The sequence below is a fragment of the Excalfactoria chinensis genome, chromosome 5, assembly GCF_039878825.1.
Source record: "Excalfactoria chinensis isolate bCotChi1 chromosome 5, bCotChi1.hap2, whole genome shotgun sequence".
In the NCBI taxonomy this organism is placed as follows: domain Eukaryota; kingdom Metazoa; phylum Chordata; class Aves; order Galliformes; family Phasianidae; genus Excalfactoria; species Excalfactoria chinensis.
In genome coordinates this window covers 15,989,079-16,009,225 of record NC_092829.1, presented here as the reverse complement: position 1 = coordinate 16,009,225, position 20,147 = coordinate 15,989,079, and the positions used below count along the sequence as shown (strand labels likewise).

General features: G+C 41.3%; 1 protein-coding gene across 2 annotated transcripts; it reads left to right on the top strand.

Annotated features, from left to right (window-relative positions):
- The first annotated feature begins 162 nt into the window (after positions 1 to 162).
- ZC3H14 (zinc finger CCCH-type containing 14) lies at positions 163 to 20,062 on the top strand. Of its 2 annotated transcripts, none has more exons than XM_072338539.1 (17): positions 163 to 334; positions 1,119 to 1,161; positions 2,582 to 2,696; positions 4,267 to 4,307; positions 4,657 to 4,852; positions 5,199 to 5,619; positions 7,419 to 7,579; positions 8,888 to 8,988; positions 10,547 to 10,702; positions 11,978 to 12,052; positions 12,524 to 12,680; positions 13,991 to 14,214; positions 16,061 to 16,181; positions 17,227 to 17,363; positions 18,393 to 18,487; positions 19,086 to 19,192; positions 19,781 to 20,062. In XM_072338539.1, exons 1-17 carry the CDS (start codon positions 299 to 301, stop codon positions 19,785 to 19,787), a joined length of 2,193 nt encoding a protein of 730 aa, XP_072194640.1. In that variant the 5' UTR covers positions 163 to 298; the 3' UTR covers positions 19,788 to 20,062. The 2 variants fall into 2 exon arrangements, with proteins under 2 accessions (XP_072194640.1, XP_072194639.1); XM_072338538.1 differs by lacking the exon at positions 163 to 334 and adding an exon at positions 435 to 874.
- Positions 20,063 to 20,147: the final 85 nt, after the last annotated feature.

Sequence of the window (20,147 nt, the reverse complement as noted above, 5' to 3'; positions counted from 1 at the left end):
CGGCCCTGCGGAGGAGACAGCAGTGCTGAATGAACGGTGATCGAGTGAGCCTGTACGCTTCCCTCCGTCCTCTCGACTGCCGGCCGTACCCCTCCGCCGCCGCCGACTCAACCCGCTCTCCTCTCCCTGTGGGTCGCCCACCCCTCCGCGCTGACCCGGCGGCAGACCGACCCGAGCAGCCCAGGCCCGGCGAGGCGGTGCGGAGTGCTCGGTGCGGCCCGGCAGGGGGCGCCGCAGGAGGAGGCCGCGCATTGCCCGGCGCTGCGCTGCACGGCCCGCGGCACGGCACGGTGCGGCCATGGAGATCGGCACGGAGATCAGCCGCAAGATCCGGGTGAGAGAGAAGCAACCGGGTCGCTCCCCGTGTGCCCGCGGCCGGGGTCCGACCCCAGCCCCCGCTCGCGGGGTTAGGCCCCGCCGGTGCCTAAGGGTCCGGCCTACCTCCGGCCTCCCCTGAAGGCCGGGCCGCCGCGGGCCCGGCACCGCCGGGTTCCCTTCTTTCGGGGGAAGGAGGCGGTGGGACGAACCGGGAGATGCGGGAGGCCTTTGGCCCCGGTGTTCCCCGGGGGGAGGGATGCCAACAGGGAAGTTAGCGTTGTTTGGGGAAGGGGGCTGGGCCCCGCAGCCCGGCGGCCAGGTGTTGCCTCTCTCTCCTCCGGAGCTGCAGGACGAGGCCTGGGGTGCTGCGGGACGCAGGCCCGGAGCCAGAGGCTGCCCGGAGCGGAGCGGACAGCGTTGGTGCCAGCCCCTGCCCCCAGCGGGAGGAGGCTGTTGTCAGTTGCTTCCGCTCGGTGTGGCGTTGGAAGTCCCAGCAGGAATGAATGACCTTCTTAAACCATCCGGGACTTTTGTCTTTGCGCCTTGGGAGCAGAAGGTCTCTGCTTAAAGAAGGGGCTGGGACCTGGTAGTTTTGTCAGTGCGGCTGGTGGTTGTTCTCGCTGTTGTGCTGGTTGTCGCTCTGTAATGGCACTTAGATGTGAAGAATAGGAAAAGCAATGTCTGTTATACCAGAATGTTCAGATATATAAGGAGGAAAGCCTCAACAAGTGAGGCTCGCCCTATTTTGCATTTTAAAGCACATTGTTCTGTCCCTTAAATGTTGTTTCATTATTTTCTAGGGTGCCATAAAAGGAAAGTTGCAGGAGCTGGGGGCTTATGTCGGTAAGTTTTACCACTTGTTTAGCAATCAACCTTAGGTTTGTTGTTCAGTAGGAAACAAGCAAGTGGATAATGCCATTCTCTGGAGCAGTATATTTACTTATTGTTAACGGTGTTGCTGCATGCGGAAACCTCAAGCATGAGTTAAGTTACCTACAGGCTGAATTACTGCTGGTCTAATATGAAAAAGAACAAGGATTCCTTCACAAAATGAGTAGTCTAAGTGTAAGGGGAAACGGTATGTGGACATGAATGAATGAAATAACAAGGGAGGCTGACGGTCTCCCCTTTCAGGGAGATACTTTGGCAGAGGATTTGAAAAATAAACAAACAGTAAGGTGTCTTTTTAAATATTTAAAGAAGGTTATTTGAAGCACAAGAAGAAAGGTTATATGAAGCAATATCCTTCCATATAGCATCAGTTACCTATGACCACTCTAAAACACAGCCAGTCTTTCTTAGGGGTTTTTCTGACAGCATTTGAATTTCAGGTATTAGTCAGAAGTAGGAGAAAGGATACTACTGTGAGACAGAGTGGGGTTGACTGCTTTAGGAGTATGAAAGGCCTTGTCAGAAATACATTCTGCATATTTGTTCTACGTAGTTTTCCATTTGTGCAACATAGTTTTCTTCTTATCAATGGAGATCCTATTAAGAGCTACATTATGAAATACACGTGAGGAGGATATGTCGGATGTGTGGAAACAGATGTGGCTGATGCAGAATGACTTCTTCCCATGAATCCATGATGAAGTTGGTACTACGCTTTAGAGCGTGTTTTCTGGTTTTGTTTTCTACAGCACTAAAGTTGACAGTTAAGCGCAGTGCTCTTTTGGAAGCAGTCTTACAACTGCCTTGTTATTTATGTTGTTCCTTTGACTACAGATGAAGGAATGGAATTGAGACCATAGTTCATAGATGCTGTGATTTGCAGAACCAGGCTCCCAGTTTGTAGTTTGACCTTGATTTCATTTTTGTTCCAGTTTAAAATGGGACATTGTATTTACAGAATCAATTTATTTGGATTCTATGAGCTGACTTGCTGAACTCAGCCAGTTCCAGGGAACTGTGTTTAGGTTTTTATTCATTGTTAAGTCTTTGTCATGACCTCAAGTTGTCTTTTTTGTTAACTGATTTTGTTCTTCTTCTTTTTAACCAACCAACGGTGTTTTGTTCGTATCCTGTCCTTTTTCTGTTTCGTTTACTCACTTACCAAGTACTTTGATCTCATCTTAGGTTTATGCTCTTGTGAAATTTGCAATCTTTTATTTCTCATTTGTGGCTGAATGTTGTATTAAACCTCAGATGACGTGGAAGACTCGTTAATTTGCTAACCTAGTAATCTGCCTACAGAGGCCTTGTAGAAAAACATGGGCTTTATGATTTGTTATACTTTAAAATAATATGTTTCTCTTTTTATTAGACGAAGAGCTCCCTGATTACATTATGGTTATGGTGGCCAATAAGAAGAGTCAGGAGCAGATGACAGAAGACCTTTCACTTTTCCTCGGAAACAATACTGTCAGGTTTACTGTATGGTATGTTTGCAAGTTAATTGTCACTCTTCTTATCAGTAAATTCCTTTCCATAAATGAAAACTTGAGAATGGAAGCATTTGCTTCTCATTATGTACATTAACCAAAACTTTTTACTTTGTAGCCCTAATAAATAAATCATTTGTAGCTTGCCAGCTGTTAAATGACTGCAGTGATGAATAAGTTTCAAAGGTAACTGGAGGGCTTATGATCTTTTTTTGCCTTCGAAAGCAGTCAGATTTTTGAATGAAGTTTGACATGCTCAGGTAACTGAGCATTGTATCTTGAGTTAAAGAGTGGTTCCTGCAAAGCCCACTGTGAGCATGAGAGTTTTATATACTGCAGTTAATTCTTTAAATGTAATCATTTTAAAAACAACTTCTTTTATGCTAACAGTGCTTCAGATCGCTGCTGCATGTAGGAATTACAGGACGGATGAGTACTGAATCTAATTCTGTGTACAGTCTGTGACAGGGCTTAGCACCAAATGTTTAGGTATTCCCACCTCAGGCTGTTTATTTACTGCCATTACCCAGCTGTACAAAACAAAAAGAGAACCCCAGAATTGCTGTGAAGAGGACACATGAGCAACAGATGAACTGGTATATGTAATTACTAAATATGTAATGTATGCAGAAGACTGTATGAGGACTTGTGGGGACAGAAGTTATGTAGTATTGTAGTTAGCTTGCTATTTTTTTGTGTTGTTTTTTTTTCTTTCAAAAGCAGCTCAGAATTTTTACTTTCTTAAGCAATGAGTGCCTGGCTCGATGAAATACTCAATGAGGCCTTGCTGCCTATTTTTTTCCTCTGTAACAAGTATTTCTGGGTGATCCAGTGTAAGTTTCACCGCAGTTCTGTGGCAGTGCTGGCAGCTCTTGCTGGTTGGCCAGTGCTTTGTACTGTGAACCAGGCATCATGTCACGGATAGATGAGGGTCACTGTGAAAACTGATACACAGTGGTCACACCAGCAGAAGTCAGCTGACAAAACCTATAATGGTGTTCTAGTGAAAAGTCTTATATTTTCATGCAGTTTTGTTTGTCTTGGTTTTCAATATCATTTTGCTCTTTGACTCCTTTCTGATACTCAGTCTAAATTATGGAGATGCACACGATCAGATTAGGATTCTCTCTAGGTTATGTACTTAAGTGTTTTATTTTGCTGTAGTTTTTAATTTTTATTCTCTTTGTAATGCATGTTTTTTGTTGTTTTTTTTTAAGAGCATTATTTTTTAGCCTTTTGATTTTCTGTATTGCTTCAGAATGGTGCCCTTTTCACAGGCAAGCAGCAAATTTGGTACCTCGTTGAAATGTTTTTGCTCACCAACGTGTCTCCTATACCCTACCTGTAAATATGAAGTTTGCTTCCCGAAAGCAAGGTACTTAAGGCCTCAGTTTTGAGGTTAGACATTGTTGGTTGGTGGAAAGGAAAGTGAAGCCTTGTAGAAATAAGACCCTAATTGTAATGGAGGAAGGACAGTTGATTTCTGAAAGATTATTTTTCTGAATTAAAGTCCTTCTATTTCTCCTTTTTCTCTTTTGTTTCTTCCTCTCTTCTCCTTTTCTTTCAGGCTCCATGGTGTTTTGGATAAGTTGCGATCTGTAACTACTGGTAAGTAAGAAGATGAATTTTGAGTGAAATTGAGTTTGTCTTCTCAATGTAATGTTGCATGTCTAATTAGTTTCAAGTGATATTTTAGCTGACCGTTTTGTTAGTTTAAATTTCTATGGCTATTTTGGGTCCTTTTAGAAAATGTGGGTTTTTTTGTTTCTGTTTTTTGTTTGAGATAAATATTCCCATGCCCAACATTTCTTACCAGTGTTTTTAGCTGAAAAAACTTCTAAGGTTGATCTATTTTTATGAGAGTGATGTCTCATCTGCTACATTTGCCCAGATAGATTTATTGCAAAATCTATACTGCTCTTCTTTGATATAAAGCTAAAGGTACCTGTCTTTGCAGAGCCATCTGGTACGAAATCTTCAGAACCTAATATCTTTGAGAGCAACCATTCTTCCAGCAAAAGCAGTTCATGTGTGAGTGATGAGAGGAGGCGTGAGGATACTTTGCCACCTCTTGCAGTTTCCAGCACTCGATCTGAAAGAACCGACACCAGAGTTTCAACCAGTTCACAGGAACAAAGAAACACTGCTTCACGGTAAAGCTGCTAATGGCTTACTGGCATAGGTTAAGCCTTTTGGGAGTTGTACGACTGTGGTAGTTGTTCTGAAGAGTGCGGGTGCTTGGAAAAGTCAATGTAGTTTTAAAGTGGAAGGCATTTCTATAATTTGTTAAATAAAAAAGCATTAAATCAGGAAGTGTATTAAATTTCTTTCAGCAATGGATGTGCTTAGATTAATTAATAAAAATGGTGATGGTTGTGGTAGGTTTGTAGAAGAAATAATACCTTCTTGAATCTTCCCATCTGGCTTTGTTTTATAGAGCCAGAATTTTCCAGTCATTTGTTTGCAGAGTTAATGCTCGACAATTTCTTGTTTTATCAGGCAATCTTGTGAAGATGGTTCTGCCTCCCGCTTAATGTCTACAGTCAAGCCTTTGAGGGAATTGTCACCTTCTGAAGCTGTAATTGACATTAAACCTGAACCAGATGATCTAATCGATGAGGACCTGAACTTTGTACAGGAGAATCCTTTGTCGCGGAAGAAACCTATTGTAACTGTAACTTACGGTTCTTCTCGACCTACTGCTGAAATCTACCGACCACCAGCTAGCAGGAGTGCAGATGGCAGCTTACAGGTGCACAGATTGCCACAGCAAGGCAACACGCAGGGGAGCCGGCAGCTAGATCCACAAAGCTGCAGGTCTTTGGAAACAGTTCAGCTGTGCAATCCAGAAGCATTTGGCAGCTTAGCAGAGAGTTACAGACCCACCTCCAAACTCAGTGCCGATAAAGTAGGCAGTGAGGTTAGTATGATCATCGACCATGACTGTTGCTATATCTCACACTGTCTAGGAGCCTGAATTTCTATGTGTGCTTTCAGTGAAGTCTTCAGCTTGGAAAAATCAGAGGACTAATGTTACTGGTATGAGTGGGTTTGAGATTTTGTTCTTTGGGTCCACTGCTAGGTAGGTGTTGTGGAGTTCAACGTCATCACGTCACAGGATGCTGTATAGCTGAATTAATTAGCTTGTATATCTTGATGCCATTTTGAGCTGAATTAATGTGTTGTGTTAGCATATTGCTATGATGAATGTGATATTTTTAGCTGTAGGTAAGAGCTTTGGATTAGCATGGTGTTTTTAAGTGCTGTGTAAATCTACAGCAAATCTGTGTTTTTAGGGTAAGATTTATTCCTATCTACATTATATATGTGTTAGGTGCACATTAGTTTCTATGGCTCAGATACGTTACTTATTTGGATCATTGTTTACTGTTTAGAGCCATGGCATTTAAGCACTTCTTGTGGTAGGTTTTGTACAAACACAAACTGAAAGATGGTTGCTACATTACTAGCTTGGGAAGCCAGACTAACCCAGGCAGAGTTAGTCCCTAAGACTAACTAAGAAATCTCTGTGAGTGGAATGATTGTTACGGCTGATGTTGTAAGCAGAAATTGTACTTACATTGTATTGCATCTCATCTGTGTTTCTCATTATGTATCTGGCTTTCTATCTTTGCTACAACTTGAGTGATTTTTGTGAATGGGCAGTGATTTTTGTTTGAAAATGTAGAATGCTTTGTAGGGATGTTTGCTGATGTCTTTGGGTTTTTAAAGTGGGGAAGTGACAATCAAAATGTAGGGATTTGTATAAGGCTGCACATAAATTGTTGACATCTGAGTCACAGCTCTTGGTTGTATGAGGAGAAAATCTTAACACATTTCTTATTCATCATAATGAATAATTTCATTAGTAATCTCCAGGAGAGTGCTATTTCAGTAGTGTTAATTAGAACTGTGGGCCTTTGCTGTTCTGTGCTGCATCCTCAGGGAAGTCCTTGTGGTTTGGAAAATCTTTTCTTTAAAAAGTAATTTACTTAGGAATTGATTTGTGTTGTTTGTCTTGTTTTTAATTGCATATGTCTTATGTATTGGTATAGTCCGTGTACACTCCTTAGAAGATTTTTTTTCCTCCCTGGAGGATATAAAGTCAGTTGAAGGGCACAGTGTACAAACCTAGCAGCACTTCATTTCTGCTCTTGTGCAGTTCGGTGCTGAGTGGTGGTTCCTATAGGAAGTACTGACGCGTATTGCTCCTCCAGTGCTTTTCTACAGGCTAGCACTTAAATGTCACTACTGTGTGCACTGTGGTTGTGGTGAGTGGCTGTCAGAAAAAGCATCTTGTACTTCCTAAGCTCCACCAAACTGACTCTGCAAAGCTGCAAGCATCCTTTGGAACGTGACAGATAGCTAGAACTTAATCTTTATATTGATCTAAGAATTAGACTTAGTGCATGGGAGAAAGTAGTTCTCAGTTATTTCTCTTTTCTCTATAATTATTTCAATGGGTGCTCGCTGAAAGGCATTGTGTGTTGCTTTGAAAAACCCTGTCGTGTTTTTATTGAGATACTTCAGTATAAATGTATCTGATATTCATGTTTTCTATTATTGTCATTTACTTCTGCACATGGTCTTAGGTCCGTGCAATTTGAATGCAACTTCCCCATCTTCTGGTTGTAAGTAGAATAGCAATATTTCTTTTGCTTGCTTATGAATGTGTGTGTTATGCTGAATGAATTGTTTTGGCTGTTCTGTTTGCTGCAGGAAGAAGGCTCCAGGAAGAGAAGGTTGCCCATTGTAAGCTCAGTAGTCAAAGTTAAAAAGTTCTGTAATGATGGTGAAGAAGAGGAGGAGGAGGAGGATTATGGGCTGCGGACAGGAAGCATCTCCAGCAGCGTGTCTGTACCTGCAAAGCCAGAAAGAAGGTACTTGAGATGTCATTGATTCTATGCAGGTTCCCAAATAAACTTAATGAACAAAAAAAATTTGTAAGTAGATGTTGGTGAAAGCTGTTTGCAGCTCTGAAAACTGCCAGAAAAGCAATCAGTAAACCATTCCTACATTCTGTACTGCCTCACGCTTTTTTGAGTGAGCTGCCTGTTTATTGCAGTGCTTTTTCCAGAGTATCTTCAAACCAGTTGTCATTAATTGGACAAAGCTAATTCTCTCTTTGACACTGCACCTGCTGATATTGTTTCCATCTCTGTTACTTTAGAACAAAAACTAATGGATATATTTTTCATGTGAAATTTGCCTCTTTATGTTGCTTTACGTTTTAAGATTATTTTGACTTTTCAGAAGATTTAAGACCACCCCATTTTGTATGAGTGTCAGGTGTTAGTCAAGATCACAGAATCACAGAATGGCCTGGGTTGGAAAGGACCTCAAGGATCATGAGGCTCCAAATCCCCTGCCTGGCAGGACCACCAAACTTCCACGTTTACTAGATCAGGTTGCCCAGGGCCCCATCCAACGTGGCCTTGAACACCTCCAGGGACGGGGCATCCACAGCCTCCCTGGGCAGCCTGTTCCGGGACCTCACCACTCTCCTAGTAAAGAACTTCCCCTTAACATCCAACCTAAATCTTCCCTCTTTCAACTTAAAACCATTTCTCCTTGTCCTGCTATTATTGGCCCTTTCAAAGAGTTAACTCCCCTAAGGTCCATCAGCAGTTTGTATCTGACTTCCAGCACTGAGAGCAAAAGCATTTGAACTATGGACCAGATAGTTCTGCAGTGCTAGCTTGTATATCATTTGCTTTAAGCTAAATTTATCTTCAGCACCACAGCATGCCCGATTTAAACTTTACTGTTTGAAGAGAAAAGGAAAGAATTTTTTTTTTACAACTAATACAGTTTTGACAGAATCATTCTTCATCTGGATCTTAGTGCCTGAGGCAGCTGCATAATTAGTGCCAAAGCACACATAGTAACAGGAATGTGAGGGGCAGAGGTGGGTGGACAGGAATGACAGAATTAGCATGTTTCAGAAGCAGAATAGTTTTGCAGCAGTGGAAGATGAGAGGTAAAATCATGCCTCTGGACTTTGCTTTTGTGAGCACTTTATGGATCGCCATTCATTCAGAGAGGTTGGAAACAATAACAAAGTGAGTTTTCAGGTGATGATTTCTATCTGTATTATGTTAACACTTGTTAATGTGTTAAAATATCTGTTTTTACTGTGAATGTGTTGCAATCCATTTGCAATTAATTTCTTTTTTCATCCCACTTAGACCTTCGCTGCCACCTTCAAAGCAGGCCAATAAGAATTTAATACTGAAAGCAATTTCCGAAGCACAGGAATCAGTTACAAAAACAACAAATTATTCTGCAGGTAAGTAGCATTACTTAATATTTATGCCGAGCTATAGTATTTCCAAACCCCGTTCTACGTATCCAGTCTGAACATAGCACTTAGAGATAAAACAGTGTTGAATGGTGGATGTCAGTTGTACATAAGGGATTTTCCATGTCCTGTGTACATTACAGTAATGAATTGTGTGATGAATTATGAAAGCGCACGCAAGGGAAGAAAGAGGTATTTAAAATCTATTAGTCAACACAGTAAGCCTGTAAAGTATATAGAGGCCAAACCATAGAATCATGGAATGGCTTGAATTAGAAGAGACATTATAAAAACATCTGTTTTCAACCCCCCTCCCATGGTCAGAGTTGCCACCCACCAGATCAGACTGCCCAGGGTGCCATAACAGCCTGCATCTGAATGCCTCCAGGCTTGGGGTATCCACAGCTTCTCTGAGCAACGTTTCAGTGCATCACCACCCTCTGAGTGAAAAATTTCTGCTTAATATCTAGTCTAAATCTCCTGTTTTTCAGTTTGAAGCCATTCCCTTGTCCCATCACGCTCAGACCACATAAAATGCCAGTCTCCCTGCTGTTTATAGGCTCCCCTCAAGAACTGGAAGGCTGCAATGAGTGCTCCCTGGAACCTTCTCTTCTACAAAATGAAAGCACAGGCAGTTTTTTCAAGTGTTAACAGTTGCCAAGGGGAAAGTACTCAGTATTAGGGATATTGTTGGAGCTAATTGCTCCTGTGTCTCTTTCTGCACGCTGTTCTTTCCTTTCGAGAGAGAAGAAAGCCAAACTAGAAAAAAAATTAAAATCTACTGGATGTAGGTAATCAAGGTGCAGAATTACAAGGAACATAGTGTTAGGTATCTGAACTTATATTCTCTATAAGCAGAGAGGTTGGAACTTAAGTTTAGATACTGAGATGCTCTTGGTATAGCAACTCAGCAGTTGTTGGCATTCAGTTTTCCTAGCTATGAAAGACTTCAATTGATGAAGGGCAAATCTAGCTGTTGCCTGTGTGCTGTCATTTCATTGGATGTTAATAAATCCAGTGCTTTCAGCATGAAGCATTGCATGTTGGCAGGGAAGGAGCGGTCACTAAGCTGTCTGAACCATTACTTTTATTCTACCTGGAGCAAGACTGATGGCTATCCAAAATTTCTTGCCTGCTCTCTCATAGAACCTGTAAACTAACTGTAAGAATCATATATCTTCCTTTTATGTTAATGTATTTACAAAATGGTCATTGGGATCCCGTTTCTTGCTTTCTAGTAGTTGCTAGTATTTTCAGCGTTGTGTGAGTGCTGATAACTTGATCTAAAGGCATGAGATGTGTTCGACTCCTTTGTTAGAAGGTTTGTCCTTACAAATAGATGTTCTGTGATACAACTCATTGAGTGTTCTGTGCACATCCATGAGTGTGCATTCTCACTGAGAATCATACAGTTAGCTGAAGATTCTCTTTATTTAAACAGATGGTTGAGGTTTGTGTGTAATTTATTAAAGTTATTTCAGCTTCATATGTAAAAGTAGTGCTTGGATTAGATTTAAATGTTTTACTGTTGTTTCTGCATTGAAAGTTCCACAGAAACAGACGGTTCCAGTTGCACCGAGAACTCGAATCAGCCCAGAAGAATCTCACTTAGAAGTAATCCATCTGCAAAGCAGACTCCCTGCTCTGTGTTCTCAGCTTCAAGTAGAAGAACCAAAGGAGCAGACAGTTGAAGGAATTCAAGGTCATCTGATAATATTCTTTAATAATTTATACCACAGAATGTCATTTTACAGCAGACCGAGAAGAGAAAAAGAGGTGTTTAATTTTTAAGTCATCCTCAAGAGTTGCGTTTGAAAATGACCTGAAAACCAAGAAGCTTTTTGAAGCCTTGCTGCAGCGTACAGCCATACGTAGATAGCCTCAGATGATAAGCGGACAAAGATAATAAGCAGACAAAGGGTGATATAGCATTCTGGCCTATCATGGAAGAATGATTTTGCATAAACAAATGCAATAGGTGAATTTATCCATGTATATTTGGGTGAATTCTTTGCATTTTTTTCCTTGATATCTTGTAGGAGTGATGCCATCATAAAGCTTATGTGAGAGTTAAGATAATGTACGTTTGGAACAATTTTGTAGCACATTAAAGATTCTTTGCAATGTGTTTTCATCACACAACTAATTGTAAAGTTTTACTTTGTTGCGTTAGTGTTGGATATCAGAGCGGTTGTTGCTACAAACAATCAGCTTTACTTTTGCTTCTGTTAGGAAGCTCTGTAAGGGAAAATGGTACAGTGTCTGATGGTAACCAGACTGTTTTTTCAGCATGAAAGAATATGTTTTACAAGGAATTATGGAAGTAAGGTGGTAGAAAAATGCTCCTGTGAGAAATCAGTTTACTTTTACTATCTCAGCTTGCTGAGCAAAATTTGGTTTAAGGTCTTTGTTACATCAGCTCGTTGTTATTGTTAAGGATTGGTGAACATTCCTTATGGCAACAAAAGGATTCCAACAAAATTGTGTCTGTAAAATACATAAGAAAAACATTTCTCAGTTTCTGAATTGATGTAAAGAAAATGTTTATGTGAAGTTACGGCTCTTTTCCAGCTGAAATGGAAATGACATCTTGCTTAAGAAACAGAAAGCAAAATCGTTTTTCTCAAGCTGTCAGTCAAATATGGAGTGTTGCTATTTGTTTCCCCTCTTTTTAAGAAGAACATGGTCTGTTGTAGTTGGCTGCTGTGCGTGTTCTCTGAATAGTTATCACCTCCAGACAGCTGTGCTGTCTGTCTGGAGAAAACTTGTTTCTGAAACAAAGAAGAAAGGGGTTCTTAATGAGAATGGGCTTTACTGTTCAAGTCATGGAGTGGGATGTGATCTATGAGAGTATGCTTCAGTTCGACAGCTTCATTGTTAAAGCTTCATTGAAAGTTCCATGCATTAGTCTATAGTTGCATTGTGACATGTAGTAAATTACACTCCTGATTTTTGTGTTTTTGTTTGTTTGTTTTAGGAGCAGAACAAAAGGAGCTCTCTACTCGGCTGCAGGTGGATCCTGTCACTGAGGATACCTTGCAAGTAACTCAAGGTTAAGTCTCGTGATCTTTTTTTCCTAATGAAAAATTGCTCATTCTCAAATTAAACATAACTGGTAGTGAATACTAAAAGAAAATTTCCTTTCCATTTTTTTTTGTTGATTTCTAGTATTTTCTATTTTCCGTATGTCTCAGGAGAAAAACTGTTTCATCAGTAGATGCTCAGAGCCTGAGAGATTCTGTGTGTGTGTTTCCTTCAGTGCTGTTTCAGTACAGCATTATTACATTCCAGTGCAAGGTTTTCTGTGCAAGTCTGGTTCCCCTTGGTCTGTGTTTGTAGAAAAAGCAAAAGTAAAAATGTTTTCTGTAAGCTACTAGTAAGAATTTAGGACCAAAGAAATGTAGTTTGTTGGCCGTATAATTGGATTTTATTAGATATGGTGTAAGTTAGAGTGCAATTACATGATTATTTTTGTGTTTGGTTTGGAGGCTTTTTTTGTATGTAATTTTTCCCCCCAAATCAGATTACTATGATGGAGAATCAATGGTCCATACTGATACGAGGTCATTCATCCTGAAGAAGCCCAAACTGTCTGAGGAAATAGCTCCACAGAATCAGCAACTGGGGAAGAAGGCCACAGAGGCAATGCGAGTTCTCTCGGGGCGTCTGATACAGACACGGTAAGAAGTTATTTCTTATCAAGTCGGAATGTGTGTGAATTAAATGGAATCGTTCAGCCATTCTGTTGTTTGTACGTCCAGCAAAGATATGTGTGGTCGTGAAAAGTGAACTAAGGTTCAGTGTTGCTGTGGGGCAGAAGGCAGATCCTGTTTCACCTTCTTCTGTGTTGCTTATGAAATGCCTTTTAATTCAGTCTTGAGTAAGAACAACCTTTCTTGAGCTGTCAGTGTTGGAAGGAAAACAGCACATTCTTCATGTGTCTCACTGCGAGCCAGCACACAGTGTTTGGGATAAGTGATTTAACTCACCTTCTGAGTTTGGCCAGGAGTTTAAATGTGGTAAGACCAAATGACCAGCAGACTGATAAGATCAAAAGACAGACATGGTAGGACCAAAACCAACAGTGAATGAGCAAATCACAAAGGAAAGTCTTTCAGAGGAGTTGACACAATTCACAGTTGACAGCTGTGATGTTGTGCTACAGGAGAGAGGCAGTAAACAGAACTGTTTCTCACTACTTAAGAGTTCTGACTAGTCATGCTGTTAGCACTGTTTTTCTCTCTTTTTTTAGAGGCATTCTGCACTGTAGTTGCTTTTAACCCGCTTTTGTAGAGAAACAAAAGTTATATCATCACTTCCTGTCAAAGACATGAGCTCCATAGTGAGATACCAAATATTTACGGTCACGTTGGTTTAGATAATCCCTCAGATGAAATGGATGGGACAGTGGAAAAGTGGAGAAAACATGTATGCATCTCCTGCTTTCATACTTTTCTATTCCCTTTGAGTATTGTCATATACAGGATCCAAGGCTACGTTGATCTTTTGATAAGGTTGAGCATTGAAGTTCTTAGTGCAAAAAACTTCTACTTAACTGTCTCATAATGTGCTGTTCAGTCGTTTTGAGGAGATAATTTGTGTGTTAAACAGTTTGTGATTACAAGAATGTTATTTACATTCATTCTATTCATCTTGAAACAAAATGCCCTGAAACAGTAATTGCTTTCCTGTGTCTGTGTTTGTTAGTGGTGTTCAGATCTGTATGTTTAGCAGAATGCAGCGAAACTTGAGTGTACCCGTTGGTTCTCTGCTGGATGCTGCTGTAAGCTAGATTACTTACTGGTGTTTAGGAGATGCCAGAAGGCAAACAGTTATGAGTAATTACAGTTAATTATTGTTAGTCTGAAAAGAAAGTGTGATGCTGTGTCACTCTCTGGCTTGTAGTACTACTGGTACTAAGGCAGCTCACGTTTTGACTCGAGAGACTCGAGTAAGACTCTTATTTTTACTACATTTCTTTGTTTTATAGAGACCAGATTGCACAGCCAGAGAAACCCGCTAGTCCCAAGTTCATCGTGACGCTGGATGGTGTGCCCAGTCCCCCAGGATACCTCTCAGATCAAGAAGAGGAAGACATGTATATAACCGAAGGATTAAAGCCAATTACCCAAAATATATGTGCAGGCAAAGGATTAAAAGGCCTTCGAGCACAGCAGATGCAGATTGTAACCCGGCAGCTAGACAGTTCTGATGGTAATTACTCTTGCCAAGAGGATCTAATACTAATGTGGTATTGCAGGTTGAACTCCTGGACATTATCATTCTTGGCAAATCAAAGTGATGGTATTTATCTTTCCCACAAGAACATCCTTGAGGCAAATGAAAGGTGATAGTTCAATGGGTTCATATATTTGGAGGCCTTTATCTTGATAAAGGGGAGCAATACCACTCCTAAGTAATTCTCCATGCAGCTCAGTGCTGGTGTTTTTTGTTTTTTTAATTGAAGATAAAGCTTGTCTTTGATAGCAGAAATCTGCACTTCTGGTTGATAAGACAGATTTTGTGTTGAATGCTTTCCTGTGTCTCCAACAAATGCATCAGTTGGTGTTAACCTTAATGTTTCTGTCTAGATTTGTGATACCAAAAGGGGCACTGAGTACGAGGTATTGGTTGAGTTCAGTTGCTGGAATATATAGTGAATAATGTGAGGAACTGTGTGCTGAAATCTAAGTTTGAAGTGTTTCTGTTTTGAAAGAATGATGAAAAATGGAAAGGCTGTTGTTTTGTCGCTGATCTGGTGAGTGTTTAAAGTCAGACTTGAGTTCAGCTTTTTTAGATTTCTTATGAAAATTCACGGATCTGGCTGTGGATGTGTAAATAGTGAAAGGAAAACTGTAGGGGAGTTGTGGTCTTAATCTTGTAGGTGTTTTCTGTGGACAAGTGCACAACGTTAGATAACCATTAGCCTGCTGTGTCTGGTTCTGGGCTCCCCAGTTCAAAAAAGACAAGGATCTCCTAGAAGGAGTTCAGCTGACAGCAACGAAGGTGATGAAGGGCCTGAAGCATCTAGGACTAGAGGGAATGGTTTCAAATTGCAGCAGGAGAGATTCAGGTTGGACATTAGGAAACATTACTTCTCAGAAAGGGTGGTCAGGCACTGGAATGGACTGCCCAGGGAGGTGGTGGAGTCACCGACCCTCGGGGTGTTCAAGGAGAGATTGGATGTTGTGCTGGGGGACATGGTTTAGTGGGAGCTATTGGTAATAGGTGAACGGTTGGACTGGGTGATCTTTTAGGTCTTCTCCAACCTTGGTGATTCTATGATCTCCTGTATGAGGGAAAGCTGGGTAACCTGGGTCTGTCCAGCCTGGGGAAAAGAAAACTGAGGGGGGAATCTGATAAATGCTTATTAATATCTAATGGGAGGCAAATGGATGAGACCAGGCTCTTCTGGGTGGTTTGTAGCGACAGGACAAGGAGTTATGGCCAAAAACTCGAACATAGGAAGTTTCGTACTAACTTGGAAGGACTTCTATATGGTGATGGAGCACTGGAACATCTCTGGATCTCTTTGTAGATATTCAGGACCCACCTGCACACCTACCTGTGTGATCTATGGTAGGGCACCTGCTTCAGCAGAGGGGTTGGACTCGGTGGACTCTTGAGGTCCCTTCCAGTCCCTGCAATTCTGTGATTCATTGGTGCTCTTTTACTGGCACAGTGAAAGACGTATTAGAGTACCACCATTTGAATTGTGTGCTTTTACTCGCATAGCCTCTTTAATGCTCCTGACTAAAGCTTTGTGGTTCAGGAAGTGTTTCGGGTACAGGTATATATCTATTAGGGATTCTTAATTGGTAACTGAAGTTAGCCTGAAGTGCACTAATAAATCCTGTTTGTAAAAATACACGTTTTTACTGTTGTTACTTTCTTTTTAGTAGAGGCTTATCATCAGTTGAGTTGGGGAGGGCTGGGGGGGCATGGAAAATAGAAAGTATTTTGAATTTCAGTTACGCTGTACTATACAAGTCAAAATGTGTACGGGACCAAAAAGTTCTCAGATCTATTTATGTGTTTCTTTCTTTGTTTTCCTTCCTAGTTGAAATGGAACAGTTGAATGTGCTACAGAAACTGGAGAAGGTGCCTGAGCGCTGCAAGTACTGGCCTGCTTGCAAAAATGGAGATGAATGTGTGTACCATCACCCCACGCAGCCTTGCAAGTGAGTAGCACAAAGCTCGTCTGCTTGAAATCTTGCCATTATTTTTCCTTCAGTGCTCCACATTTCCTTTCTGTGGTGGTAGTTATCCCAAGGCAGCATAAGTCTATTGTGGTAGTGATGGAACTAGGCAGTGGGATCTCACAATGCTTTTCAGTATGTTAAGGTACCATTAAATGGTTCTGCTGTAATTTTAGATTTGGAAGCAAAGGCAAACTTGGGAATGTGCACTAAGAGTTTGACTTACCTTCCACAAGCAGCAACAGTCTAGAGGAAACACTTCTGTTTTGAGATAAATGTTGGGTGGCTTCCTTTACTCAGATGAGTTTTCCTTTTTAAATCCCACATACATACCTAAATGCAGAATAGCATTTCCTCTACATAAAACATATCATTGTGGGAACTCTGTGCCCTCTCGCCATGCAAAGGTCTGAATTCACAGTGCCTTTGCTGCTTTAGCCTGCAACAAGCAGCTTGTGATAGAACTGCACTGTGTGGAGAAGTTCCCTTGCTTGATGTGTATGAAAAGTGTACACTGGTGTATGGGAGCTGTTGAGTCATGGCCTGAACCTCTGGTTGAGCACCTGAGGCAAGGACTGGGTCAGCTGCAGGAGCACAGGTGAAGGCAATTCAGCTGCGTGGTGAGACGGGGTGGAGCCTGGCTGCACCTCTCTTAGAACCCCACTTAAGGGCTGGCTGCCACTGGGGAAGGATCTTTCTGGAGATTGCTCCTTTGTGGAGCTTTTCATTGCGAGCCTAAATCTTTAGATCCGGGTGAGCATTCCTCCTCTGTTTCTACCTTTGCTATCTCTCTATGATACTCTGCCCAACTGTACTTTGTTGACTGTACAATGGGGGAAATGAATGCAGATGAGTTATATATAGTTTGCACACTGTGTCTGTGTGCCTGGCTATGGAAGTAACTGCCGTGCATGTGCAGACCCTGCTGCTGTTCTGGGCACTGTGTGATAGTTTGGCTTTCACGTGCAACAGCTGCGTGGGGATTTGGCTCTGATATGAGCTGACATCTTAATTTCTTTTTATTCAGAGTTTTTCCCAACTGTAAGTTTGCTGATAAGTGCTTGTTCATCCATCCGAACTGTAAATACGATGCAAAATGCACTAAGCCAGACTGCCCTTACACTCATGCCAGTCGAAGAAACCCCCTTCCATCTCCTAAACCAGGTGAGCTCCTTTTGTTTTCTGAGCCTTAAATGACGGGAAGGTAATGTAATAGGAGCAGAAATTGTAATTGGTGAAAAATAGATATATTTTTGCTTGATGTGACTTAATTTTCTTTGGCGTCTTAATGTTAGAGAACAATAATAATCCAGTATAATGACAAAACCTGTGTTTGCTATCAAAAAAATCCCAGAATGCTGTTCCTCACGAGCCCATGTGAAATCTCACCCTCTATGCAAGGCCACAGTGGTACCTTGGGCACGGAGCTCCATCTGCTGGAGGAATCAGTCAGCATTGCAGTTCTCAAATGTGTTCTCAATTGATTCTTGCTACAAAGAGCTTATAACTCAAGTTGAAAAGAGTAAAATTGCTTTGTTGTTTTTTTTAGGAATTTGCTTTTTGTTGTGAAAAAGATGATGTTCAGGGAGTGAGGTTACCTTACGAAAACAACTGCTGTATCATAGTATCATCAGTTGGTATTGCTAAGCCTAAGCTGGTATTCGTTGAGCAGTGCTAATGCAGATGGCCTTTGCACCGCTGAAGTTATGAACTTCTTTTGGTAGTGTCTTTGCCCTTGGTCATAGTAGGATGCTGCTTTGTTACTCCCCCAGCAGACACGGTACAATGTGCTGCTCTCCTGTACCATTTCCAGCAGCTCCAGTATGTTCCTAGGGAGCGCACTGCCTGTGCTTTTCATTTCTATTGACTCAGACTCTCAGGGGCTTCCTGCTCTCTAAATGCAGCACATGAAGTTTTCTGCCTACCAGGATCCCTGCTAAATTTGTTGGAAGCATTACCACGACGCTTCTGCTGTGAAATGGAGAGCTGCGGCTAACGATTACCTGATGGTCTTGTCGTACCGCAGGCTGAGATCCACGTAGCGCATTGTGATGGGATTCCTGTATCCCTCTCAGAACTTTGGTCTATTATAAAATGTAATTTCTTGTGCGAGGATTGATACGTTTGTGTGGAACTACATTTAAAAAAGCAGTTTGTTCTGATCGATGTCATTTACCTGTTCTTTTTCATTAGCACCACTTCCCACACAGCCTGTATCCTCCAGCAGCCCGCTGTGCAAGTTTTTTCCTGCTTGTAAGAAAATGGAATGTCCCTTTTACCACCCAAAAGTAAGAACCGTCTCCTGCGCCTTTGGTCCTTTTCTACAGAGGACTTGAAATACGTTGCTTTGAGTCAGGAATTGTTGTTAACATTTCCTAATTCATTTTTGCTTTCACTTTTCGTGTTTTAACTTTGAAGCCCAGAACCAGAACATGCAATGATTTAAACAGTCTGGAAGCAATTTAGTTCAGACTCCTGAGTTCTCTGGGTGTGCTGCAAAGGCTTCAACAACTGATCAGTTACCAATGTACATCCATGTAACCTATATTAGATTTTATAACCGAAGAGCTTTTACACTTGAGAATTGTGCCCATATGTAATTTCACACAAGGAAGCTCAGTGCTTTTTCAAGCTCTAATGATGCCGAAGCTTCCACCTGTCAGTTCAGCAGTGGTTCCGGAGCATTTAACTCACAGTTAGTATTTACAAAAGAGGATGCCCTTCTGCTGTGGGCTGAACTGATGGCACTTATTTATGAGGCCTTTAGCTGAATGATCTGAGAGTTCGTACAGCAATACAGATTTGCACGTGACTCTCAAGGTGAGCTTGTTTGGAAGGTAAAAAGCCAACTTTAAGTAGCCTGTCCTAAAATGCTTTCATTTTTAGCATTGTAGGTTTAACACCCAGTGTACAAGGCCAGACTGCACATTTTACCATCCAACGATTGCTGTCCCTCCACGTCATGCCTTGAAATGGACTCGAACCCAAACCAGGTGATTTTCTAGGGTGTTGTTTTTCCCCTGATAACTGTACTGAAGTCATAAATGCAGTTTTACTCACATGAGGGGTGAAGTGATAACAGCCAAGATTCTTTGAAGAAAGACAGCAGTTAGAGGTATCTTTATTGAACTCTGTACTGTCTAGTCTTAGTACCATAAACATTTGTTGATGTGATGGAACACTATAATGTAAGTGCCCTACAGTTAGAATGTGAAAGAGCTGCTGAAATCCTGGCCTAAAGGTGTTGGATTTTCAGCTTTATTCAACTAAAAGTTGTTAAACACAACCTCAGTTGCTCTTTACCACTCATTTATTTTCTTACCAAGATGTCTTTTCATTGAATGTTCAGATCTGAGTGTTTGTGAACTGGGCAGTTCTCTGTTCAGGCCAGGAGCAGCTCCAGCCGTCCCAAAGCCCCAGTCATTGGCCTGTCTTAAAGATACTCAAATTGCCTGAGCGTCATATTCTATCTCATCAAAATAACCAACCAACCAACCTCTCAATTGCTATAAAGGTAGAAATGGTCTTTCCAAAAGTGTAGGAGCTTTACTTACATGGATTGTTTCTCTCTTTCCCCTCAGTGAATGACGGCGATACAAATTGGGACTGAGCTTTGCCTCCTTTGGCCAGGAGCAGAAAGGACAGTTAACCACCAGGGCACGGGATGGTAGAAGAACTCATGCATTTTGAACTTTTAATATACATTGTTTTCATAAAACAAAGTTGATTGCATACTTGAAATGTCTCTAATTTTCCAGGTTTGTAAGCTTGAGCAATTTTACATTTGTTTTTTTTACACGGTAAGAGGATGTCTGTGTAAGAAAAGTTTACTTTAAATTCCATTAAAATCTTTCAAAGCACATTTTGTGTTCTGTTTGAGTCGTGTTTCTTGCTTAAAATGAGCTGTGTTGAAGAAGTATATTGTTATTAGGAAGTTTAATCTGCTAT

Bases quoted from the DNA above. Each gene is read 5' to 3' on its own strand.
- ZC3H14 (XM_072338538.1), top strand. From the start codon at position 575: ATGCCAACAGGGAAGTTAGCGTTGTTTGGGGAAGGGGGCTGGGCCCCG. The intron at 1,162-2,581 runs GTAAGTTTTACC...TCTTTTTATTAG, and splicing joins GGAGCTGGGGGCTTATGTCG to ACGAAGAGCTCCCTGATTAC. The intron at 18,488-19,085 runs GTAAGAACCGTC...TTTCATTTTTAG, and splicing joins GTCCCTTTTACCACCCAAAA to CATTGTAGGTTTAACACCCA.